The sequence below is a fragment of the Leucopleurus acutus genome (genome assembly GCF_964270905.1).
Source record: "Leucopleurus acutus genome assembly, chromosome: 5".
Classification (NCBI taxonomy): domain Eukaryota; kingdom Metazoa; phylum Chordata; class Mammalia; order Artiodactyla; family Delphinidae; genus Leucopleurus; species Leucopleurus acutus.
In genome coordinates this window covers 65,723,402-65,750,071 of record NC_139147.1, presented here as the reverse complement: position 1 = coordinate 65,750,071, position 26,670 = coordinate 65,723,402, and the positions used below count along the sequence as shown (strand labels likewise).

The following is a 26,670-nucleotide window of genomic DNA, read 5'->3' as shown; positions in this document are numbered from 1 at the left end:
AAAGTTAGCCTAGGTACCCGACTAACACAGCGGCTATATACCGCTGATTTTACGCTTGCTTCTGGACATGCTGGGCTTGAAGTAAATATAGTGTTACTACTGTACTCTATACAGTACTGTAAAGTACACAAAAGCATAATGGTGCATGCACGTGACAACGTATGCCAGACACTTGAACTAACTTACGTGACTGGACGTGCGAACACATGTTCGCATCTTCAAAAGTTTGCAACTTGTTAGTAAATGCAAACAGAATGACTTTATTTTTTGTTTTGTAAAGTAAATCAAACTTACCAGATCATAGGTCAAACAAGAATAGATTTTGTTGAACTGTTTTTTTTTCTTTTAAAAGGAGCAACTAAAAAATAAATCAATACTATGAAAAGCCCAGATGAATGCTTCTTGATAATTCCTTGGAAAAAAGTTGGTAAGCCAAAGTAAATACTGTATTAGAGAACAAGGGCATAGCAAAATACTTAATATACACTGCTAACCTCTGTGGTTAAGACTGACACAACCAATAAACTGTTAAGGAGGAAAATGCAAACGTCTCTAAGAAAAGATTTAGCAAAAGTTGTGCATGTGTACAAACCACACACAAACTTTTTTTTCTATTTAAAATTTATGAACTAATCAATAACTTGTTCTAGAAAGTAACTGCAAATGAAAACAGCTTCATAAGTTCATTTTTGTAATAAAAATTGGCATATCTATTTTGTTACTTCAAAGACATATAAAGGAATTAAAATTTATTTTTAGTTAAATTTAAAAAAAAAACAGTTCACAACTTGAATGTTGGTATGTAGGGGACTTACAACTCAAAGCAATAGTAAGGTTGGAGAGTGATAATTTGTTTAGTTCACATTGGACTGATACTCTCCTTAAATGGCTTTATGCTAGTTTAATCTCCTTTGTAAAATCTTTATGAGAAGGTTCTCATTTAAAATGAGATAGGTTTTATGTATGTACAAAAGAGTAAGCTGTCTTTAGCAGAAATTGATTGAAGTAATGAAAATAGCATTCCATAGGGCTTCCTTACATTCCTAAAGTGGCTTTTCCTCCATGGTATTTCTGGATCCCTCTGACATCAGCAGAGAATTGAAAAGAAAGAAGTGGCCAACTGCTGTTCCTACATCACTTAACTCATGACTCCTCTTTCTCTGAAATTGCCTTCCATGCTCAATTGGACCAGGAGTGGATGTGATTTAACCTGGGGCAATCAGACATTCTCATTTGAAAATCTGGAGTTGCACAGCAAGTTGACCAAGTTTCTCAAACGGGGCTGGATTTAAAACGTTTAATTTTGGTAGCTGTAAAGGGGCTAGATTACTCTATATAGTCTATGGAACAGAGGTACACTTTTAAATGGTTGCTCACAGAACAAAATTACAAGAATTTAAACAAACAAACAGCTACCAAAAAAAAAAAAACACACCAGGAATTGCCACATTTAGTTAAGATTCATAATCCTTGGACATGATCAAAAGGAGACCTCTAGAAGTAACCACAAAACAGTACAAACCTAAGAGACAGCTTACTTGTACTTTAAATAAATTATAGTAAATTATTGCTTATTACATTTAATAAATGTGTTACTACTATTTTTTCAAGTAGTATTTTTTACTTTTATTATTCTGATATTTTTGTGATATGAATAAAATTATTTTAAAACCAACCATCTAATTTTATAAGTTGAAGGATTTAATCTCAATGTGGTTGTGAATAGAACAATAAACAGATTGACTAAGTACCAATTTGTCAGCAATTTATGAATGGGATAATTAAGAAAAACATGCTTTTGGGAGTGTGGCAATAATATGTAAATCATGGTGAAAATGTGCTGGTGCGTATCCTTTTAACTGCTAATACCTGTTGTTAGATAATGTCCTGTGTGCCACTGCATTGTGCTATGTTTTACACACATCGTTTCATTTAATACTCATTCTGAGGTAGATACTGTTTCATTTGACAGATGAGAAAACTTGAGACTTAAAGTAAAATGGCTTGGCTGCAGGTCACATGGCTGCAAAGCTCCAGGGCTGAGATTCCAAGCCAGTTGTTCTGCCTCCAGAGCCCACGGCTTTAGCCCCTACTCTAGGCTGCTTCACAAACCCTGCTCACGTGAACAACAGTATTTTCAGAGTAGGAACCAAGAGGTCTAACCCCAAAACAAAGTACTAGCAGTTTTTTCCTCTCAGTACACTCAATTCAGTCATTCTCACCTCTCACTGAGTAAAAGTTATAATCTGCAGGGCAGCCTCCTTCTCAGGCAGCAAGCTCCTGGAGTGTAGAGACAGTGTATCTATTCTGAGTAACTCTTGTATACTATAGCAGAGATACTTGTCAGCATTACTGAGATAGGAAACAAGGTCGGTTGTTTCTTTAATAATGCTTATCTACTTGTCCTTTTTGTTAAGTTTTATATTATTTCAAATGGCACAGGAACCATCTTTGATTTTTATTAAGACAGAACCAAACACGACTACACATTTAGGTCCTTACTGTTTCTAGGACTCAAGGGTGCAAGGGTTTCACAGACCATTTGCCTTACCTGGTTCCTTCCTCTCCTTCCTAGTGATCCCTACAGTACTCTTTTAAAGGGCTACAAGAATAAATTTACAACCTGTACAATTCAACTTTAATCTTTTGGGAAATCTTAATTTACTATTGTATAATCCAGGGAAAAGAAATCTATATTGATCAATCAATATAGATATAATGTCAAATATATAGATCAATCAATGTAGATAAAAGTACGTACTTAAATTTAAGGATGAGTAAAGTAAGAGTACAGTAGCCCAATTCTTGGTTAAAAAAAAAAGTAAGAGCAAGTCACTGCCACTACAGATGCCCATACTTACATCTGTCAGCAGCCCAACTAACTGGCATTCAATGGACATAGCAACACAGCTTTCAACTCTCCAATGAGTTTTAAGTCCAGAGCATGTTCAGTCTTTGTCTTGTTTATCTGCTGACGAAGGGTTTCTAGGAAGATTTAGCAGTGCTTCAATCTTCTTAGCATCGGCCTTGGATCGATTTTTCTGTAAATTACTTTCAATTTCTTCAGGGAGGAGCTCAGTAAAGTGTAGTCTGGCTTTCCTGTAATCAAAGAACAAGAAGGATATATCAAGTACTGCTCTATTTCTTTGGTTTTTAGAGAGAATTTTTTTTAGAAAGATAGTGTTTGTCTTATACTCCCTTACAACTTGTGAGCAAACATTGCTCCTTGCACTTCAAATACAATGACTTTCTTCTCTCTCCTAACCTGTTCCACTTACAAGCCAGCTAGGAGTCTCACATTACCATCGTGGACATTGCCAGCAGTAGCTCTGATCCTTAAGATATTCCAGAGTTCTCGAAGGGGTGGCATGCTGTTGCTGAATGAAGCACCCTGAGCTAAGGTGTGAGCCTCAAACCAATCTGTCCTCTTGCCCTCAGGGCCCAGAGGGGATGTGAAACACCCTGCCACTCTGTTAAACTCTGTTGACAGACCTTGTGGGACATGCACAAAGGTTATAACATTGGTAATCTCAGTACGGAAAAGTCACATAGGGCAATACTACATACGTGTATTTACTAGGAGTTAAAAAATCGAATTTCCAAATAACAGATCAGTTCTTTCTCCAAGTCAAGTATTAGTGTCTTCCTGTCTTTAAGTGATTATCAGGGTCACCTATGACTTTCTTCTCAACTCTTCATAACCAGATTTGACCATATCTTCTTTCATAGCTCTATGGAAAATACAGCCAATGTTCTGTATTTTCTGCTCACTATGTCAATTTTCTAGATTCTCACTTTGTTGATTTCTCTATACTGTAGTTATTTTCAAGCAAAGAAGCAGACATATAAAAGGTTCTTAACTATTTATTAACTGTCCTCAGAAATACCACATATATATTACATATGTATATATATATAAATATATAAATAACCTATACACTTCTGACACTATTTCCTTCTGCCAAAATATTCTTTCATTTCTATAATTCCAGTTGTTGTTTTTACCCATTCTTGAGGTTTTCCATCTCTAAATAACTGACCAACTTCTCTAGTTTTTTTTTTCTGGTTTCCTTTTTTTCTGATTGGAATACAATTATTATTTGTTCATATTTTTCCAAATGTTAATTCTTCTATAACTTCCTATATCAGATTCAAATAACCAGATATTTTCCTTACTTTTCCAACTTCTTTCTCAAAGATTCCTTTTTTAAAAAGAAGTCTCTCAGGACACCTAAAGGGCTAGAAATAAGCTAATGCTTTCATGCTTTTAGCTCTCCATAATATCAAATTATATGATGGCATTTCAGAATTTTAAGTACTTTATCCTAGAACCTAGAGAGCAGCATATCTCACTCACCTTCTTACTATGGAAAGAAGACAGAACAAAACAAACATATGTTGAACACTGTGGTGTGATTCTTCCCTTAGAACAGCTGAGAAAACTGAGGGCTTGAAGTTAAGGAAAACATCTACGGTCACAGAATTAATTAATAGTCTAGCTGGGATTTAAGGTTTGTTTTCAAGGTTTCATTGGCTCTAAAATCAATGCTTTTTCTCCTATAGCACCTGTTCTTGGAAAACAGATCTACAGATATTAAGAATTTCCGTGTGTGAGTGTGTGTGTGTGTGTGTGTGTGTGTGTGTGGCACAAATGGAAGTTTCAAACAAAAACATGGGAAAAAGAAGACTGCTTATCTACCAAACCACCAAAGTAGCAGCAGCAGATGTCATCTTAGTGGCCAGGAAGCAGAACCATGAGAATCATTTGTACCAAAGTGCTAGATGGCAGCCTATTATGATGATCTTAAAAAGAATTAGCATGAAGTCTGCTATTGCTGGACCCCAGGGAGTGACTAGATAAACAGGTGACAGTCTGTATCCTTCTCAGTGGCATCTAGTCCATGAACAGCCACTATATCTACCTAATGCCTATTGCGTCCACAGCAAGAAGTAAAATCTTTGAATGTGGAGGCCTAACATGCTCTGTATTGTTCATAGATGTACGTGTAAACAAGGATATCATCTTTTAAATAAAGCTAACTCATTGCTGTTTACTTCCTTTAGATAATTTCCTATGCAGTCAAAAACATAGGAAAAGAAAAAATATGCAACCAAATGAGATTTACAACATTTTAACTTAAAAAAAAAATGTATCTAAGGAAAGATTCTCAATTAGTGTCTTTCAGTTTTCCATTCTCCTTAATTAAAAACATTAAAAGACCAGGTAAGGTGCCAGGTGAAGGACTCAGTAAACAGAAACTCTTTGAATTGAGCAGCAATTTAGAGTACTTATTTCAGAGGGCACCACTGTCCACGGATAGGAAAGCCAGACACCCCCCTGGTCTTAACATGCTCCTTACCGCTCTTCCAGTTTCAGCTCCTGGAGTGCTTTTCGATCCTTCTGTTTTCTCTCCTGAACTGTCTCACCACAGTACTTCTGAAGTGCCATCAACAGGCTTCCTATAGGAGTGCTGAGGGGGAGGCAGAGGGAATGCTTAGGAGAAAGAGCTGTTAACCACGCGAAACATGAGTGTCTCTGCTAAGGCGCGAGCAGCACCAAACGAGCCACTTGCTCACTGACAGGTACAGGAACATTTGATAATTAAAGTGTCCTTGTCAAATAAAAAAATATTAAGATAATTTCCTTCCTGGTCTGAACAATAGGAAAAACAATCATTGCAACTTCCTAAATTTAACTGGTATAAAAACAACAGGTCTATAAATTGGCTCTGATTTTTATCATGAATGATAAATAAACCGGGAAAAATACATTTATGACAAGTTCTAGTAAATAGCTTTATACTGAAGGTTTCTCAGAAATGAAATTAATACCAGGAATGGTGCCAGAGCCCCTTAAGGGACAAGAAATGTGAAGGGTATTGAGGGAAGGATGCTACTGGCTTTTGGGGCTGAAGCTGCCAAAACATCCTAAAATTCAAGAGTCTGGCACAACTGTCTCACCAGAATGCCAACAGTTACCCATTGAGAAACTGATTTAGATAATAATTATTACAGTAATGAAGAGGGTTTGGTTCATGTTTTCAAAGAGAAGGAGTTTTTGACTCTGACACAACTTAAATTCCTTCTGGTTACAACTTAAGTTGTAACCACATTTTAAAAATTATTTTTGCTAGGTGGAAATGTTCATTGATGATGAATGGATAAAGAAAATGTGGTACTGTATATACAATGGAATATTATGCAGTCCAAAAAGGAAGATCCTGTCACATGCTGCAACACGAATAAACCTTCAGGACATTATGCTAAGCGAAACAGGCCAGTTACAAAAGGAAAAATATTGTATGATTCCACTAATAAGAAGCACCTAGAGTAGTCAAAATCACAGAAACAGAAAGTAGAAAGGTGGTTGCCAGAGGCTGTGGGGTGGGAGAAGGGAGAATTAGTGTTTAATGGGTACAGAGTTTCAGTTTTGCAAGATGAAAAAGTTCTAGAGATCTGTTGTACAACAATGTGAATACAGGTAACACTACTGAACTGTACACTTTAAAGTGGTTAAGATGGTAATTTTTATGTTATGTGTTTTTTTTACCTCAACAAAAAAATATTTTTGCGGCTAATTTCAGCAATTTTCCCCTTCAAACAAAGCTGGTATATTAACAATACAACAAAAACATCAGCAATAGATTATAATATGTTGAATTTTAAAACAGTTTTTTAATTAAAAAAAAAAAGAATCCATAAAGTTACAGTGTTTCCTCCCCAAAGTGGGGTAGAAAAATGGAGGGTAAGGGAGAAATAACTCTTCTATTCAGATAAATGCCAACTAATAAAAACAGAAGAAATGACAGAACTAGCAAATCAACATTTTGCAACTTTTACAATAACTGATTACATTAGGGATCATCAATGGATCATTGAAACCACTAGAAGAAAGACATCTGGAGAACGGGCTATTTACACAGTCTCACCCCACAGATTCCTTATTAAGCACAATGGCAAAAAGATACCCTTGCAGTGGAGAAATTTAGTAGATACCAAATGTGGCAGGCAGAAGTCTAAAATAGCCCCCCAAAATTTCCTGCCCTAATTTCTCAACTATGAGTAAATGATGAAATATTATGCCCATGATTAAATTGTTACATGGCAAAATGGATTTTACAGATGTAATTAAGGTTACTGATCAGTTGAATTTGAGTTAATCAAAAAAGAGATTATCTGGGTGAACCCTCTGCAAGGAGAGAGTTTTTTCCAGTTGGTGGCAGAATGGAAGTCAGAGAGATTAAAAGTCTGAGAAGGATTCAACATGCTGGTTGCTGGTTTGAACATGGAGGGGGCACGTTAGAAGGAATGTGGATGTCTCTAGGAACAAGGTGGTGCCTGACAGCCAGCCAGCCAGGAAACGGGGACTTCAGGCCTACAGCCACAGGGTTCTGTCAACAACCTGAATTTTATAGAAACACATTCTTCCCACAGAGCCTCCAGGTAAGAACCTGCCTGGACAACACTTTGATTTTGGCCTTCTGAAATACTAAGCAGAGAACCCATCTGAGCCTACCCAGACTTCTGACCTACAGAAAAGTGATACTGGGTTGGCCAAAAAGTTCGTTTGCATTTTTCTGTAAGATGTTATGGAAAAACCTGAACAAACTTTTTGACCAACCCCATATAATAAATGTGTGGTGTTTAAAGCTTCTGAGTTTGTAGTGATTTGTTACACAGCAACAGAAAACTAATGCACCAAGTTAACATCACTTACAAAGGGTGACATAATATGTCTCTTGATGTGATACACTGAGAAGGACACAACCTCACCTATGTTGTATTCTAGGTGAAAACATTAAACCTAAATCTAATCATGAGGGGATAATCAAACAAAATTGAGAAATATTCTGGGCAAAAAAAGGCAGTGGAACTGTTTTAGCTTAAAGGAATCTAAAGAGACATAACAACGAAATGCAACAATTAGATCCTGGATTTTAAAAAATTATATATATATGGCATTATTGTAATAACTGAGGAATTTTGAATATGGACCCTATCTTAAATACTATTCAGTCTATCAATGCTAAATTATTTATTGTGGTAACTGTACTGTGATATCATTGGAGAATGTTCTTCATCCTGGGAAATACATGCTGATGTATTTAGGGCTGAAGAATTATGAGGTCTAAAATACTTTAAATGGTTTAACCAAAAGAAAAAAATAGAAAAGGAAATATACACATGTCCCACACATAAACAGAGAGGTAGAAAACAAATATGGAAAAATGTTAACAACTGGTGAATCTGAGTAAAGGGTTATATGGGTGTTCAATGTTCAATTCACTCATGTTTTCTACAGGTTTGAAATGTTTCAAAGTAAAAAGTTGGAGAAGAAAATTCTTAACGTTTATTAAACTATACAAACAAAATCTAACCCCAAATTTTTTATAGAATGTGCTTGTTAACTGTTTCTTATTCCTTTTTCCTGCTACTTATAAGTACCTTTGCTCAAACCTCAAATAGTTTCAGGTGTTAGAGATATTTAACAGTTTTTATCCCGTGAAAACTAGAAGTAAAATCAACAACTGGGGTACAATCAGAATTGGACAAAGCTACTGCTAATACGAGACTAGAGACCTTTTATAGGCTCTAAGTATTAAATTTGTTCTTTAGAAATGATTGCAATTTTTAACAGAGAAGGCATTAAATTATATTAATTTAGAATCAAACCATGTTAACACTTACCCCAGCAAGGCTCCAATTATGCCACCAGCTACCAAGCCATGCAGGCCTAAGTTTATCCTAAAAAGACTTCCAGTGATAGCTATTTTAAAAGAAACAAACAAAGGGCAATATTAAATCATCTTTAAACACCAGAGTTCCATTTAAAAATGTTCCTCCATAAGAAGGACATAAATCTCCAAATAAGCTTTTTGAACCCAACATTAATATACCACCACAACCTAGATTTCCTGAATCTAAAATGCCAATACAGCCAGCTTCTCATCCACTCTGCAGGTTCAAATGAAGAAACGTTCCTTTTACAAACAGAATTGCTCAGTCGGTTCTATGGACCCAGCCTCTTCTCATTATGCTTCATTTTTGCCAACCTCGCCTTAAAAATCTGTTATTTCTTCACTTCCACCTCTTTCATTTGTTCCTTCTTTAAGGAAAGTTTTCCCCAAATAATTAACAAAACCTTCACTAGAGCCTGCAGTTCATGTCCTCCCCCAGCCTCACCTTTCTGTACTGCTACGCTACACCTCTCAAGCAGGCCTGCAAGTGGGCAGTTGGCCTACAACGCCACCTGGTGGCCGGGGCATAGGTCCTCTTTCTTTCCCACTAAGACTGTACACCCAAGATGTCCATTCATTTTCCTCTTTCACTACGTACAACACAACGAGTGACACTTCAGGTGGTAACAATTTTAAAATTAACATTTGATGTTTATAGTTCTTATTTAAGTACTTATTTAATTTAAATATTCATTGTTTTAACTTTTCTAAATTTAAAAAATTTTTCAAGTGATGATATGAAGTTGTTTGTAATATCCTATTATTATTATTTTATAGACTATGCATTTAGAGCATCCAGCATACCCAGTTATCCAATTCTTTAACTTTTTTTTTTTTTTAATATTTTAGCTGTGCTGCGCAGCATGTGGGATCATAGTTCCCCGACTAGGGATCAAAACCCACGCTCCCTACATTGGAAGTGCGGAGTCTTAACTACTGGACCGCCAGGGAAGTCCCCGTCTTTTCTAAATTTTTAAATTAACAAGAACAAAAATCACCTTTAATTCCATTATCCAGAGACAGCTAAAAATTTGGTCTTTTTTTCTAGGCTTCTTTTCCAAACAAAATATTTTTAAAAAACCTATTAGAATAGCCAAACTCTGGAACACTGACAACATCAAATGCTGGTGAGGATATGAAGCAATAGAAACTTGCATTCATTCCTGGTGGGAATGCAAAATGGTAATGTTACTTTGTAAGACTGGTAGTTTCTTATAAAACTAACATACTCTTACTATACCATCCAGCAATGACACAAGAGTTGAAAACTTTTGTCTACAAATACCTGCACACAGGTGTTTATAGCAACTGTGTTCATAATCATCAAAACATGGAAGCAACCAAGATGTCCTCAACAGGTGATGGAAAAATAAACTGTCATACATCCAGACAATAGAACATTATTCAGCGCTAAATAGAAATGAGCTATCAACCGCTAAATAGAAATGAGCTATCAACTCATGAAAAGACATGGAGGAATCTTAAATGTATATTATTAAATAAAAGAAGTCAATCCGAAAAAGCTACATATTGTATGATTCCAACTATACAACATTTTGGAAAAGGCAAAACTATGGAGATAGTTAAAAAGATCAATGGTTGCCAGGGGTTGAGGGTGGAGCATGGGGATCAATAGGCAGAGCACGGACTTTTAGAGGGGAAAATACTTTTTATGATACCATAATGGTGGACATATGTCATTATACATTTCCCCAAACCCACAGAATGTAAAACACCAAGTGTGAACCCTAAGGTAAACAGGACTTTGGGTGATGATGTATCAATTTAGGTTCTTCAATTGTAGCAAATGTACCACTCTGGTGTGGGATGTTAATAGCCAGAGAGACTATGTGTATGCAGCAGGGAGGAAGTATATGGCAAATCTTTTATCTTCTGCCCAATTTTGCTGTGAACCTAAACTGCTCTGAAAAACTGTTTATTAGAAAGGAGGTCAGGGGCTTCCGTTGTGGCGCAGTGGTTGAGAATCTGCCTGCCAATGCAGGGGACACAGGTTCGAGCTCTGGTCTGAGAAGATCCTACATGCCTCGGAGCAACTAAGCCTGTGCACCACAACTACCGAGCCTGCGTTCTAGAGCCCGTGAGCCACAACTACTGACCCCAGACACCAAGAGCCCATGCTCCGCAAAAGAGAAGCCACAATGAGAAGCCCACGCACTGCAATGAGAGTAGCCCCTGCTTGCCACAACCAGAGAAAGCCTGCGTGCAGCAACGAAGACTCAACGCAGACAAAAATAAATAAATAAATAAATTTATTAAAAAAGGGAGGTGGTGGAGGACGAGTGGTGGGGTTTAGAAGCTGCTAAAAGCCAAACATAAAAAATGGAGGCACACTCTTTGTTACACAGGACCATATTTCTGTGAACAGTCTTTTTCAATCTGGATGTTTTTTATTTCTTTTTCTTGCCTGAATGCACTGGCTAAAGTCTCCAGTATAATGCTAAATACAAGTGTATTCATCTACTTGTCTTGTTCTCAATCTTAAGGAAATCATTCAGTCTTTCACCATTAAATATGTTAGCTGTTGTTCATAGATAATCTTTATCAAGTTAAAGAAAGTCCCTTTTAATCCTAGTTTGAGTTTTTATCATGAATGGACTTTTGTCAAATGCGTTTTCAAACTAACCTTGAATTCCTTAAATAAGTTCCACTTGGTCATGGTGTGTAATCTTTATTCGTTGCTGGATTTGGTTACTAATATTTTGTTAAGGATAAAATTGTGTATATACTCTTGAGGGATAGTGATCTGTAGTTTAGTTGTCTACTTCATCTGGCTTTGGTATTAGGATAATATTAATAGCCAGGGAAGCCATCTGGTCCTGGACTTTTCGTTGTGAAAAGATTTTAATTAAATATTTAGTTTATCAATTTGTTATAGGGCTATAGGGATTTTCTATTTCTTCTTGAGCAAATTTTGGTAATTTGTATCACCCCCACCCCCCACCCCTGTGGTCAGTCTTGCTAAAGGATTGTCTATTTTGTTGCTCTTTTCAAAGAACCAACTTCTGGTTTCATTGATTTTTCTCTTGATTTCATTGAGTGTCATTCTAATTCTATTATTTCCTTCTGCCTGCTTACTTTAGGTTTATTTTGCTCTTCATTTTCTAGTTTTTAAAGGTGGAAGCTTATTCATATGAGATCTTTCTTATTTTAATTCGACTACACCTCATTTAATTTTTTTTTTTTTTTTTTCCCACACTGTGGAATGCGAGATCTTAGTTCCCTGACCAGGGATCGAACCTGCACCCCCTGCACTGGATGTGTGGAGTCTTAACCACTGGACCACCAAGGAAGTCCCTGCACCTCATAAATTTTAATATAATGTGCTTTAATTTTCATTCAGCTCAAAATATTTTAAATTTACCTTCTGATTACTCTTTGGTTTATGGTTTACTTATGAATGTGTTACTTAATTTCCAAATATTTGTGATTTTCCCCCAATTTCTTTTTAGTTTAATTCCACTGAGGACAGAGAACATACTTTGTGAGATTTCAATCCTTTTAAATTTACTGAGACTTGTTTTATAGCCTTGCATATGGTCTAGCTTAGAGAATGTCCCTGTGCACTTGAAAAGAATGAAAATTCTGCTATTGCTGGGTGGAGTGTTCTAGAGATGTTACTGTGTCATGTAGATAGATAAGTGTTCACGTCTTCTATATCCTTGTTGATTTTCCCTCTAGTTGTTCTATCCATTATTAAAAGTGGAGTATTAAAGTCTCCAGCTACTGTAAAAGTCTCCAGCAACTGATTGAGTTGTCTATTTCTCCTCTCAATTCAGAGTGTTTGCTTCATGTATTTTGGAGCTCTGTTGTTAGATGCGTATGTTTCTAAATGTTGTATCTTCTCGGTGGATTGTCCCTTTTAACATTATAAAATGTCCTTCTTTGTCTTTTAGGACTTTTCTCTTAAAGTCTATTTTGCCTGATACTAGTATAGTCACTCAAGCTCTTTTTTTACTGTTTGCACAGTATATCTTTGTCTATCTTTTTATGTTCAACTAATTTGTTCCTTTAAACCTAAAATATGTCTCTTGCAGACAGCATATAGTTGGATCCTTTTTAAAATACAGTTGGACAATCCCTACTGATTGGAATGTTTAATCCATTCATGTTTTAATGTTTTTATTGATATGGTTAGATTTAGATCTGCCATTTTGCTATTTGTTTTCTATATTATCTAATTCCTTTTTGACCTTGTTACGCTTTGTTAAAGTTACTATGTTATTATTTGCTTTAGGGATTATACTATGCATCTTATCACAGTCTACTTCAGATCAGTACTAATTCCAGTAAAATGTAGAAACATTGTTCTAATACAGCTCCACTCCTCTCCCTTCTTTGTGCTATTATTGTCATTTACGTTACGCATATATGTTTAAAAACAACAATACAATGTTATTATTATTATTTTACACAACCATATGTATTTTAATGACGTTAAGGGTAGAAACAGTTAAGAAAAGAAAGTGGAAACAATAGATTCACAAACTCTTTCATATTAACCTATGTATTTACCATGTCTAGTAATTTTCATTTCTTCCTGTGGAGCCAAGTAACTATCTGGTGTCATTTCATTGCTCCAAAATAAGTCCATTCCTTCCCCCTCTTTTGTGCTATAATACATAGCTTTAAATGTTGTATGCCCAACACTTCAATTTTATTATTATGTAACTTTTTTAGATCAGTTAAGAAAATATTTATACTGCCTTCAAGAATTACTTATATAATTATCTTTATCAATGCTCTTCATGTAGAATCAAGTTACCATCTGATATCACTTCCTTTAAGCCTGAAGAACTTCCTTTAATGTTTTTGTAAGGTGGGTCTGCTAGCAATGAATTCTCTCTTTGTTCATCTGCCAACATCTTTTGCCTTCAATTTTGTAGGATGGTTTGCTAGATATAGAATTACTAATTGACAGTTTATTCCTTTCAGCACTTAGTAATTCTACTGCCTTCTGGCTTCCACTGTTCTGATGAGAAGTCAGCTGTTAATTTTATTGGGTATTCCAGTATGAGTTGTTTTTATCTTGTTGCTTTCATGATTTTTCTCTTTCAACAGTGTAACTATTACGTGTCTAAGTGTGAATCTGTTCATGTTTATTCTTCTTGGAGTTTGTTGAGATTCTTGGATGTACAGATTAATGTTTTTCATCAAATTTGGGAAGTCTGTGGCCATAATTTCCTAAAATACTTTTTCTTCCCTTTTCTTTCTTTCCTCTCCATTATCCATGTGTTAGTATTCTTGATTGTGTCCCCTAGATCTCTGAGGCTCTGTTCATTTGTCTTCATTTTTAAAAATTCTGTCCTTGCTAAAAGATAATCTATATTGATCTATCTTCAAGATCACTGATTCTCTTATGCTCTCTCAAATCGGCTGTTGAGCGCCTCCTCTCCAGTGAATTTTTAATTTCCATTATTGTATTTATCAACTCTAGAATATTCGTTTGATTCTTTTTTGAATAATTTCTATCTTTATTGATATTTTCTATATGGTGAGTAAATGTCATCACACTTTTATTTCTTTTAAAATGGCTTGAAGTCTTTTGTTTGCTATGTCCAATAGATGGCCTCTGTCAGAGACATACCCAGTGACTGCTTTTTTTTAAGTCTCCTGTTTTTGTATATCGTGTGACATTTTTGCTGTTTTTGAAAATCAGGCATTTTAGGTAATAAATTATAGCAACACTGGAGTTGGAACATCTCCCTACCAGGGGCATGGCTGTGGTTCTTTGCTTATGTAGTGATTTGCCTGTACCAATTCTATGGAGTCTTTGTTTTTTGCTGTTGTTGTTTTTGTAGAGTGCAGCCACAGAAGTCTCTGCTCAGTTTTTATTTTTATGCCTGGCTTCCTAAGAATCATACCAGCTTGGTAGTCAGTCAATGATTTGTCAGAGGTTGTGATTACACATCATAAGCCAGTAAGGCTGCTACCTTTTTTTTTTTTTTTTTTTTGCAGTACTCGGGCCTCTCACTGCTGTGGCCTCTCCTGTTGCGGAGCACAGGCTCCGGACGCACAGGCTCAGCGGCCATGGCTCATGGGCCCAGCCGCTCCGCAGCATGTGGGATCTTCCCAGACCGGGGCACAAACCCGTGTCCCCTGCATCAGCAGGCGGACTCTCAACCACTGCGCCACCAGGGAAGCCTGGCTGCTACCTTTTGTCAGTGGATCTGTCTGTGGCTTGAAGAATGCACTCAAGGTTTAGGCAGTTTATAAATCCTTTCTGGCTTTTACTTTCTGTGTTCATGAGGCCTCACAATTAACCAAAGATAAGTAGCTTGCTAGGGCCCTTACCAGTCTCTCCTGAGTGTGCTTACACATACAGGTAACTTTCTGGAGTTCTGGGGATTAGTAAGATCTTACTGAAGTCCGTTTTGGCTTTCTTGTTCCCTGGACATCCCTGGTAAGATTCTGCCTCATCTGCCAGTCTACTGCTTGCCCCAAACAACATCAAAGCCTCAGGTTAGCTGTGTGATACTGTCCTTCCCTAACTGTTTGCTATTGTTTTCAGCAACACCCTTAGGCATGGAATTTGCTGTGCTCTGCTCCATATCAAGTCAGTCACCTCAAACAGCAGAAGTATTGTTCCTCCCAGCCTGCCCTGCCCTTGTGGAACTTCAACACCATGCAGCTGGGTGTTAGGAGGTGGAAGAAGCCCCAAGCTGAAACACTACAGACTACTCCCACTGTTCTCACTGAGATTCAGTAGAAATTCTTGAATAAATGCTTCTCAATTTGTTGTGTGCCTCTGGTCAACTCTCAGAATCTTTAAATGGTTGCTTTTGATAATTTTGTCCAGCTTTATTATTACTTTTGAGGGAGAGGATTTGCCAAGCTCCTTACTAAGGCATTCTAGATGCTGAATATACTTTTATGAATGCCCAGACCAATGCCAAATAATAGTGGTGAGGGAAGACATCCTTACCTGAGTCTGACTTCAGGATAAATTAGTGTTATACCATTAATTTTAATGTTGGTTGCTGGTTTGAGATAAAAATATATATTGTATCAGATATATTTTTCTATTTTTATTTTACTAATATTTACATTCAATCAAGAAACCTTTATTCTACCCTGCTATATGTTAAACAATTGTGAAATAAAAGGCTAACACTTTCTCTGAATTCAAGTAAGTCGCCTAGTAGGGAAGCAAAACAAGTAAACAGCTACAACACAGTGTTATAAATGCTTTGATAAAACTGTTTACAGTGAACTATGAGAACACAGGGGAAAGGTACCTAAGGATAGGAAAATGTGAGCTAGGAGAACCCTCTAGGGAAGCTGAAGCTGACAGATGAAGTGAAACTTGAAAGACAGGTTAAGTATAGAGCTGAATGAAATTAGTTGTGGGAGTTGGAAGGTGGATTCAAGCAAGCATTCTTGTAAAGCAAGAATATGCTGGGTTTGAGAAATCCAAGTAGATTATAAGTTTTGGGCAAGAGTGGTGCATGGAGGTCAGGTCAAGAATCGACATTAGAGTGATGGGAAACTATGGAAGAATCTGAAGCAGAGAAGTATTAAAATCTTATTCATATTTCAAAAAAGTCAGTTAACAGTAGAGGTGAAGCAAACCAAGATTAGAAACAGGGAAGACCTGTAGTAGCAGTGGGAACAAAGAGGAGGTGAGAGAGTCCATATATATTTAAGGAATAAGACTGATGGAACTAGGGCTTCCCTGGTGGCACAGTGGTTAAGAATCAGCCTGCCAATGCAGGGGACACAGGTTCAATCCCTGGTCCGGGAAGATCTCACATGCCACGGAGCAACTAAGCCCGTGTGCCACAACTACTGAGCCTGTGCTCTAGAGCCCGCGAGCCACAACTACTGAACCCGCGTGCCACAACTACTGACGCCCACACACCTAGAACCCATGCTCCTCAACAAGAGAAGCCACCGCAATGAAGCCCGCTCACTGCAACTAGAGAAAGCCCGCGCACAGCAACGAAGACCCAACGCAGCCAAAATTAAATAAATAAATTTTTTATAAAAAAAAGATTGACAGAACTAGAAGTCTGGAAAGGGGAAATAAAGGGCAGAACCACATCATTAACTGATTTCCAATTTTGGAATTTAACAGATGACAGAGAACATATAACAGGAGTAAATCTGCAAGTAGGGGCAGAAAGACAAGAGTTTGGTTCGGATACAGGCACTTGAGCCTACAGAATATCCATGTAAAAATGTTCACAAGTTAAAACCAGGCAAGTTCTAGCTGCTACAATGCTATTAATGTCTATTTCTACTTTTATATTTTTAAATGTTTTCATTAAAACATTAAGCTCAAATTACGTATATGTGCGTTTGCCTGTGTGTGTATACACAGAGAAAAACAGAGTGCACCCAAAATAAAAGAAAGCATAAGTGATAAAGCAAATGGGCTAAAATGTTAATAATAACTGGGAATTCCCTGGCGGTCCAGTGGTTAGGACTCTGTGCTTTCACTACCGAGGGTCCAGGTTCATTCCCTGATCGGGGAACTAAGATCCTGCAAGCTGTGCAGCTGGGTGGGGGTGGAGTAAAAAAAAAAATGTTAACAATAACAAATATCAGTACTAAAGGGTATTGCTCATGGTGTTCCTTGTATTTTATTTTTGCAACTTTCCATAAGCTTGAAGTTATTTCCAAATAAAAAGTAAAAAGCTGTTATGTGCAGTATGTGTATGTTTTTGTATGTGAGAGAATGTACATGAATTAGTGAGTATTTGCATGTATACGCAGTTAACTTCATTTACATTTCTGGAAATGTACTGGATTTGTACTGGAAATGTAATGAAAATGTTCAATACTTTTTTTTTCTTTTTAAACATTCATTTTAAAGAGGGCATTATCTACCAGAGGCAGAGAGCTTTAAAATAAAATCCAATCTCTTACCATGAAAAATCTGGCTCCTTTCTACTTCACCTTACCAATCTAATCTCAAGCCATTCTTTCCCTTATTCACTATGTTCCAGTCATATTATCCTGCATTTGAGAAACCTTAGAGCCCTCACCCTTGACGTTCTCCCTGCCTAGGCTACTTCGTTGCAAGCCTTGCTCCTTTCCATTCTTCAGGTATCAGCTTAAATGTCACCTCCTTAGAAAGGTCTTCTCCAGTATGGTACTGGCACAAAAACAGAAATATAGATCAATGGAACAGGACAGAAAGCCCAGAGATAAACTCACACACATATGGTCACCTTATCTTTGATAAAGGAGGTAAGAATATACAATGGAGAAAAGACAGCCTCTTCAATAAGCGGTGCTGGGAAAACTGGACACCTACATGTAAAAGAATGAAATTAGAACCTCCCTAATACCATACACAAAAATAAACTCAAAATGGGTTAAAGACCTACATGTAAGGCCAGACACTATAAAATTCTTTGGGGAAAACATAGGCAGAACACTCCATGACATAAATCACAGCAAGATCCTTTTTGACCCACCTCCTAGAGAAATGGAAATAAAAACAAAAATAAACAAATAGGACCTAATGAAACTTAAAAGTTTTTGCACAGCAAAGGAAACCAAAAACAAGACGAAAAGACAACCCTCAGAATGGGAGAAAATATTTGCAAATGAATCAACGGACTAAGGATTAATCTCCAAAATATATAAACAGCTCATGCAGCTCAATATGAAAAAAACAAACAACCCAATCCAAAAATGGGCAGAGACCTAAATAGACATCTCTCCAAAGAAGATATACAGACTGCCAACAAACACGTGAAAGAATGCTCAACATCACTAATCATTAGAGAAATGCAAATCAAAACTATAATGAGGTATCACCTCACACCGGTCAGAATGGCCATCATCAAAAAATCTACAAACAATAAACGCTGGAGAGGGTGTGGAGAAAAGGGAACCCTCTTGCACTGCTGGTGGGAATGTAAATTGATACAGCCACTATGGAGAACAGTATGGAGGTTCCTTCAAAAACTAAAAATAGAACTACCATACGACCCAGCAATCCCACTACTGGGCATATACCCTGAGAAAACCATAATTCAAAAAGAGTCATGTACCACAATGTTTGCTGCAGCTCTATTTACAATAGCCAGGACATGGAAGCAACCTAAGTGTCCATCAACAGATGAATGGATAAAGAAGATGTGGCAAATATATATTACTCAGCCATAAAAAGAAACGAAATTGAGTTATTTTTTGTGAGGTGGATGGACCTAGAAACTGTCATACAGAGTGAAGTAAGTCAGAAAGAGAAAAACAAATACCATATGCTAACACATATATATGGAATCTAAAAAAAAAAAAAAGGTTCTGAAGAACCTAGGGGCAGGACAGGAATAAAGACACAGACATAGAAAATGGACTTGAGGACACGGGGAGGGGGAAGGGTAAGCTGGGACGAAGTGAGAGAGTGGCATGGACATATATACACTACCAAATGTAAAATAGATAGCTAGTGGGAAGCAGCCGCATAGCACAGGGAGATCAGCTCGGTACTTAGCGTCCACCTGGAGGGATGGGATAGGGAGGGTGGGAGGGAGAGGCAAGAGGGAGGAGATATGGGGATGTACGTATATGTATAGCTGATTTACTTTGTTATACAGCAGAAACTAACACACCATTGTAAAGCAATTATACTCCAATAAAGATGTTTTAAAAAAAAAAAGAAGAAAGGTCTTCTCGATCACCCTGTCCACATTAGATCCCACTGCCCCACCTATTTGTTACTTTCTATCATAGCAACGTGTTTTTTTCCCATCCACATTAGATGATAAAACTCAGTGAAGGCAAAGACCTTATCTGTTTTGTTCAACAAGTACACCAAGGACCAAGCACAACTTTTTCCATACATTTTGCATGAATGTTGAATGAGGTGTGATGAGAAGCCAACCAAAGAATTCAGTAGCCATGACTTGTAAGTCCTTACATATTTCCTAAACCATATTTGAGATTGAAAAATATAAACAAAACAAAAATGTCTTACCTCCTGCAATGACAAAATGGCTTAGGGCATTTTTATTTCGGTACACATTTAGACCAGTGTTCACTGTACTGAGAAGAAGGGAGGAGGAGGAAAACATCATTTAAAGCATATCTCATTTACCTTCTTGACTGTAACTTTCACTAAAGTGATACGTATTAGTTTAGAAGAGCCTACTATGTCAATCTCTGGTGCTAGTCTAGGCTCCTTCAGTGTGTTTCAGATTGCTAATATGCCAATAAGCAACAGAATGTAAAGAAGAGTTCTGCAGAGTTCCTCTGACTTAGCAAACCTCTATCTATTTTGATATTAGTTGGCAGACATTCATCCATGCATACAAAAGTACAACTGAACCAATCTTTTAGGCAAATAGATAAAAGTTCTTAAGAAAAAGGTATCATGAATCACTTTTATATGGGCGTTCAAACTTTATAATTCCACTGCTCAAAAAATGTGCTCCTAAAAGAATACCCAAGACCGTTCATCACAATTCAGAGAACTTACTTGAATATAGTCACAAACATGGCCGTTCTCCAACTCCAGCGCCAGCCATACCGGATGAAGCCTCGTGTGGCAGCACGATGTGCAGATTGCTAAAGTTAATAAAAAGGCAGTGAGGTTCTGAGACACCCTGACACTTTCCCTATTTTAAAAATGTGGTGGAGGAATGTCAGCTAGGCATTAAGTAGGGACACCTGAACACATAGAAACAATAGGAAAATGTCTAGAAATACCATTCTTTAACTACTGAAACTTAAGTGAAAATGCCATGTGCATCGTATTCTATCAGGAGGTGTAAAAGGAACTAAGAGATGAAGTGTCACACAAGTAATCCATCAATTAAGTAGCAACTAAGAATCTATATGACAAACACTATGACAGACATAAAATCAGTATTAGACATACTTTCTTTCAAGAAATTGTGGGGAAAAGAAAAACACAAAATAAAGAAGAAGCACAGAGTATACTGTAAAGGGTAAGGATTAAAGTTATACAGATGTGCAGGAAAGGAAGAAAAAAAGACAATCTTTACTGACCACCTTCTGTGTAAACATTGTTAACATATTACCTCACTTAATCTTTACAACATTTTCTTCAAGCAGGTGTTTTAGTTTTAACTAAAACATAGAGAGGAAGTTTTTCTCAGCCAATAAGGAATAAAGTCAGAACTGGAAGTTAGGTTGTCTGTTTCCACAACTCATTTTCACTAGACCACAATGAAGCAAGTCTGGCATAATACTGTGAGGGTAAAGCCAAGATTTTTAAAGAATGTGACAGAAACCCTAAGTGTAGTCTTAACTACTATATGATATTGGGCAAGTCAAAACCTCTCTGAAAGGTATCAGTGCGAACTCATGGCTTTTAATAAATGGGTAGATAAATATAGAAACAGATATAGAAATGTGCACGAATGTGTACATAAGTCATACACACACACACATACACATACACATTTCCTAACTCTATCTGCCTAGAGCCTAGAAGCCATGATACCTCAGTAGCAGTGAGCATACCTAGCACTAGAACTTGGCTTTTAAATATCATTTTAAAAGAAACTATAGGTCTTTGGTGAAATGGGCTCATGCCAGGGCTGGTGCTTAAAAAGTAAAAGATGGACCAGAAACACCTTGCTGTGCCTTTTAGAAAGTAAAGGCGTGCTCAAGGAGTAATGGGGGTCTTCCCTTGTGGCGCAGTGGTTAAGAATCTGCCTGCCAATGCAGGAGAGACACAGGTTCGAGCCCTGGTCCACAAAGATCTCACATGCTGCGGAGCGACTAAGCCCGTGTGCCAGTACTACTGAGCCTGTGCTCTAGAGCCTGCAAGCCACAACAACTGAGCCTGTGTAACACAACTACTGAAGCCTGCGTGCCCTAGAGCCCATGCTCTGCAACAAGAGAGCCACTGCAATGAGAAGCCTGCGCACCGCAATGAAGAGTAGGCTCTGCTCACCGCAACTAGAGAAAGCCCCCATGCAGCAACGAAGACCCAACGCAGCCAAAAAAAAAAAAAAAAAAAAAAAAAGAGTAACGGGACATATCAAAAGGACACAGGAGCTAGCTTTAAGGGGCTCCAATTGTCCAAATCCAGGCCAATTTGAGTATCAAAATAAATGATGATAATAATGGATTATAAAACTATAGAATAAAATAAGAATCCATGAATCCACATTGAATAAATAAATTATAAATAGATAAATGGACAAATAAATAAATAGAGGGAAAGTGAAAGCTCTTCCTTACAGTAGAATACTAACCAATAAATATAAATGGAATGATGGAATTAGAAAATGGCCATTTGGCAACCACCACAGTAATAACTGCTTTAGGCAAGAATTAGCATTGAATACTAAAACTAGAGGGTAGAAATTTGATGAAAAATAGGATATTGGCATAGTCTCAAGTAGCTAAAAAGTATTCATAAGACACTTATTAATTACAAAGAGAAAAAAATAGTAATTTTACAGTGAATAAACCTGGCAGGGACCATCTTAACTAAGTGACTAAAGTTAAGCATCACCAGTTGAGGGACAAATAGATATCTTGTGCTCCTTATCCTTACCTACTGAGGAATACAACATCAGTTCTAGGGTATTCCTGTGAAAACACATAAGTGAAATCTAATCACAAGAAAACATCAAACATCCAAGTTGAGGGACATTCTATAAAATAAATGGACCATAGTCTTAAAAAATATCAAAGTCATGAAAGTCAAAGAACAACAGAAAAATTGTTCCAGATTAAAGGAGACTGACTAGAGAGGCATGACAGGCAAATGCAACACCTGATCCAGTATTAGATCCCGGACCAGAAAAAATTTTTTTTAATGAATTGTTTACTTTTTTTTTTTTTTTTTTGCGGTACGCGGGCCTCTCACTGTTGTGGCCTCTCCCGTTGAGGAGCACAGGCTCCAGACACGCAGGCTCAGCGGCCATGGCTCAAGGGCCCATCCGCTCCGCAGCATGTGGGATCCTCCCGGACCGGGGCATGAACCCGTGTCCCCTGCATCGGCAGGTGGACTCTCAACCACTGCGCCACCAGGGAAGCCCCTGAATTGTTTACTTTTAAAATAAATTATATTAGTGGGTCAACTAGCAAAATTTACATGAAGTCCATAGGTAAGATAACAGTACTCTGTAAGTGTTAATGTCTTGCTCTGCATAATAATATTGTGGTTATGTAAGAAAATGTCTTTGTTTTTAGGAAATGCATGCTGAAGCACTCATGTGTCTATAACTTACTCCCAAGCAGTTCACAAAAAAATAATAGTACGCCTTATACAGAGAGAGAATAAGAAAGCAAATGTCGTAAAATTTTAACATTTGGAGAATCTGACTGAAAGGTATACAGGAATTCTTTGTATAGTCAGCCCTCTGTATCCTCAGATTTGGAACCTGAGGATGTGGAATCATGGATATGGGGGGTCTATGGTACTGTGCCTTTTTATACAAAAGACTTGAGCATTTTCGGGTTTTGGTATCCGCAGGAGTCCTTGGATCCCAATCCCCCTTGGATACTGTGGGACACTGGTACTACTTTTGCAACTTTTAAGTCTGACACAATTTCAAAAAAAAGCTTCAAAAAACTAAAATTTCTGAGCTGTAACTTTCTCACTAATACAGTAGAATTGATGTACAGAGCTAAGATATAACAAATGAGTTAGCACTCTACAAGCTATAAAGCTCTAAGTGTTAATTATTGTTTTAGTGTGAGCTAGTGTACTGCAGGAGGCATTTTGAATAGGATAAATATGCTACAGCTGAGCCATGACGATTTAGCACGGGTGTAGAAATATATTTCAGAAAGTAGAGCCATAAGTGGTGATCAATTCTGAAGATAAGAAAAGTGGTCTGACGAGGCTCGTGTATGCACTTTAGCATTAGTACTTGCATTGTTGTCAAGTACAGAGTTTGTTTCCTAAACCTTCCCAACCCTACCACCTAACTAGATGACTAAGTGTAAAAGGAACAGCTAAATTGGCATGCCCCCAAATACTATTAGAACACCAGTACATACCACTGCATCAAGCTGGTTGTGGTAAATTTCTGCTTGGCTCTGCTCAATATAGTGCTGTTTAGCATGAATAAAAGCTGGTATCCCCCCATATGCCCAGCCAATGACGCCTGCTGAAATTGCCGCCTTGTAAATATCCTGAAGTTCTTTTGACGTTCTCTGCTGTTCACTAAACATCAAAAAGACAGTGTTGTTTGGGATTAGTTTATGCATACTGCTCTCCAAAAGACAGTATGATCAGAATTATCTCAAATGCTAAAAGGGCTACACTTTTCATGATGGGCAGAACCAGTTAAATCTTCTGATGAATTAAATGATTATATTACAAATAGCTCAAATCTCAGCCAAAACTAATCTATGCTTTCAGAAATTAAGCTAGTGGTTATTCTTGGGAAGGCAGTGACAAGGAAGGGGCACCAGGGGAAGATTCTGGGATGCTGTTAACAGTCTTGGGGCTGCATACACAGCTATGTTTGCTTTCTGAAAAGTCACTGAGTGGTATACTTTTGTACATTTTTCTAGGTGCATACTATACTCCAATAAAAAGGTTGTTTTTTAAGGTTATTTTATTTGATGACTATTACAGCTCTACCATATCCCTGTAAACAGAAAGAATTTGTGAAATGGATGTACAGATCAATATTTCCCTTTCTGAATTTTTAGATAACTTTTGGAAATTACACGAGCTTATGAGATTTTAGGACAACATATGCCAGAATGAATTCCTAGATGTAAAAAAAAAATCAAAACTTTATCTTTCTGAATATTTAATTTTTATGTCATGCTCACATGGGCCTGTACTATTAAAGACCATTGAATAATAAAGCTCACCATGCAGTGGGCAACACAGACAAACCTAAAATAACAGGGAAAAACTACCATTTAATCCAATCTATTACTCTCAAAAGCATAAGAAACCAGAACCCGTACTGGAGCTTCCAAGATGTCCTCTGGAAATTGCTCTAAGAAATAGCTAAGTTTGTAAGTGTTCAGTTACTATAAATAATGGCCCTCCTACATAAGTAAACTACTAAATGTTAATTTTTTACATTACTAACTTGCTTTCTTCAGAGGCTGTACAAGTGTTTAATTCTAATTGCCAATAACAACCACTACATTTCTGAAATCAGAATCAGTAAGTTTTCATAGTTCCTGCATATACAAGAGAGAAACCTAAATAAAATCTCTTAGGAAACTAATTCCTATATCAAGAGGAAAAACTGCTATAAGCTGAACTTTATATTTTATCTTTTATAATGAATAAGGACCAAAAACAACATCTACATAAAAACTGGCAGAATTCAGAAAAGAATAAATGTAAAAGAGCTTAAGAGTTAACAAGCCAGGAAATGCAATATGCTTTCCTCTTTCTCATCCTCTGAAAAATTCCATGACATAGGTGACATTTTTCTTCATTTTATAGACAGAGGCTCTAAGAAGTTACATGATTGGCCCTAAGAGCTAATGAACGGTGAACAAACAAGGCATAGTGGTGGAAAGGACCTAGACTATAAGTAACAGCAATGGGGTTGTGGTTCTGGTTCTGTCATCCACTGCTAAATGACCTGCAGCCAGAACACAATCGCTCTGAACCTAGGTTTCCTCACCCATGACATGGTAGGAAGAATGAAAGTCACACTAAATTATCTTCCAAATTTCTTTCAGCTCATCATTCTGTTGTTTATAAAGCTGATCAAAATAACACTTTTCTGTTGTGTACTACACAGGATCATTCACAGATATCTCAAATTTTGGAACGACCAATGAGAAGGGCAGCCTCGGTATCTTTAAAATGAGATGATGAAACTAAATAAAGTAATTAAATACAATTCCACCAGCTCCCCTGCCCTACCTCAGCAACATACTAAAACTTAAATGTTAATTTATCCACTTGATAACACAGTGTAGTATATGGTAAAGTACTTCATAAGAAGGCTAACTTTTCACCAGTAAGTGATGTATTTTAAAACATGATGAAATTAATTATCCTGAGGTTTCCATTAAAGTTAGTTTAAAGGCTTATTTTATTCTTTATTGTGAAACATCCTTATTTGTGAATCCAGCTAATATCTTTTCTTTTATAAACTGATGAGACAACAGTTGCTACTATTTTTTTATATATTCCTTATTTGGCAGAATAAAAACTTTACAACTCTGTTATTTCTCCAACCTCCACTTTCATGGCGAGGAGGGCTGCTGTTCATGAAAATTTGGGATCAAGTGAAACGTGAAAAAGAATACTGGAGTGGAGTCCTGCAGATGTTGGTTCTAGGATCACTAAGTAGCTTGGTTCAATTCTTCTCATCTGTAAAATCGGGGGATTACACTAAGACTACAGTCCCTAAAACCCCTAAAAGCTCTGACTTTCAGTTAGTCTCACCCTTACCATCTGAAAACCGGCCTGTCAACCAATAGAACTACCAAACGGCAATGGTAGGATACAAACTTGGAATACAAATATTAAAACCCCAAATCCCACAAAGGTAAATCCCACCACTCTGAGGTCCTTCGCCCTAGATGACCCAGGCAGCAGGTCACCTCCTTCGAACCCCTCCCCACAGACAGTAGGTACTTTTACTCTTTGACAAACAGCTCTCGGAGGCGGTCCCATCCGGATTCCGGGTTTTGGGGTTCTGGGACGTAGGAAGGCAGCTTCTGGTCTTTCACAAGAGCCTTGGGATCGGCGGCCACAGCTTCGGCAGCAAAGACCCGAGGGAAAGGACTCAGCGCCCTGCAGAGGAAGCTCCGTGGCGCCGGCGGCGGCACCTCCATGGCCCTCTACGAACCTGCCAACAGACACTCGCTTGGGCGCTCAGGGCGCCAAGGCCTCCCGGAGGCGCCGTGGGAGAAGAGCGAGGATAACTGCAAGAAGGAGTGGACGAGTACCCGTACACTACGCCCGAGCTAATTCGCGGCCGTACCCGCTGCCACACCGCCTGACAGACTTGCCCTCAGCGCCAGGCCTCACTTTGGA

General features: G+C 37.5%; 1 protein-coding gene across 1 annotated transcript; it reads right to left on the bottom strand.

Annotated features, from left to right (window-relative positions):
• Nucleotides 1–373: 373 nt before the first annotated feature.
• On the bottom strand, nucleotides 374–26,670 carry TIMMDC1 (translocase of inner mitochondrial membrane domain containing 1). Its single transcript, XM_082840136.1, has 7 exons — nucleotides 26,275–26,670; nucleotides 23,700–23,865; nucleotides 20,191–20,279; nucleotides 19,690–19,757; nucleotides 8,689–8,767; nucleotides 5,361–5,471; nucleotides 374–3,099 (listed from the first exon to the last, which is right to left on the bottom strand). Exons 1-7 carry the CDS (start codon nucleotides 26,466–26,468, stop codon nucleotides 2,949–2,951), a joined length of 858 nt encoding a protein of 285 aa, XP_082696262.1. The 5' UTR covers nucleotides 26,469–26,670; the 3' UTR covers nucleotides 374–2,948.

Bases quoted from the DNA above. Each gene is read 5' to 3' on its own strand.
- TIMMDC1 (XM_082840136.1), bottom strand. From the start codon at position 26,468: ATGGAGGTGCCGCCGCCGGCGCCACGGAGCTTCCTCTGCAGGGCGCTG. The intron at 19,758-20,190 runs GTAAGTTCTCTG...CCTTCTTCTCAG, and splicing joins ATGTTTGTGACTATATTCAA to TACAGTGAACACTGGTCTAA. The intron at 5,472-8,688 runs GTAAGTGTTAAC...CCTCCCCCTCAG, and splicing joins ATAATTGGAGCCTTGCTGGG to CACTCCTATAGGAAGCCTGT.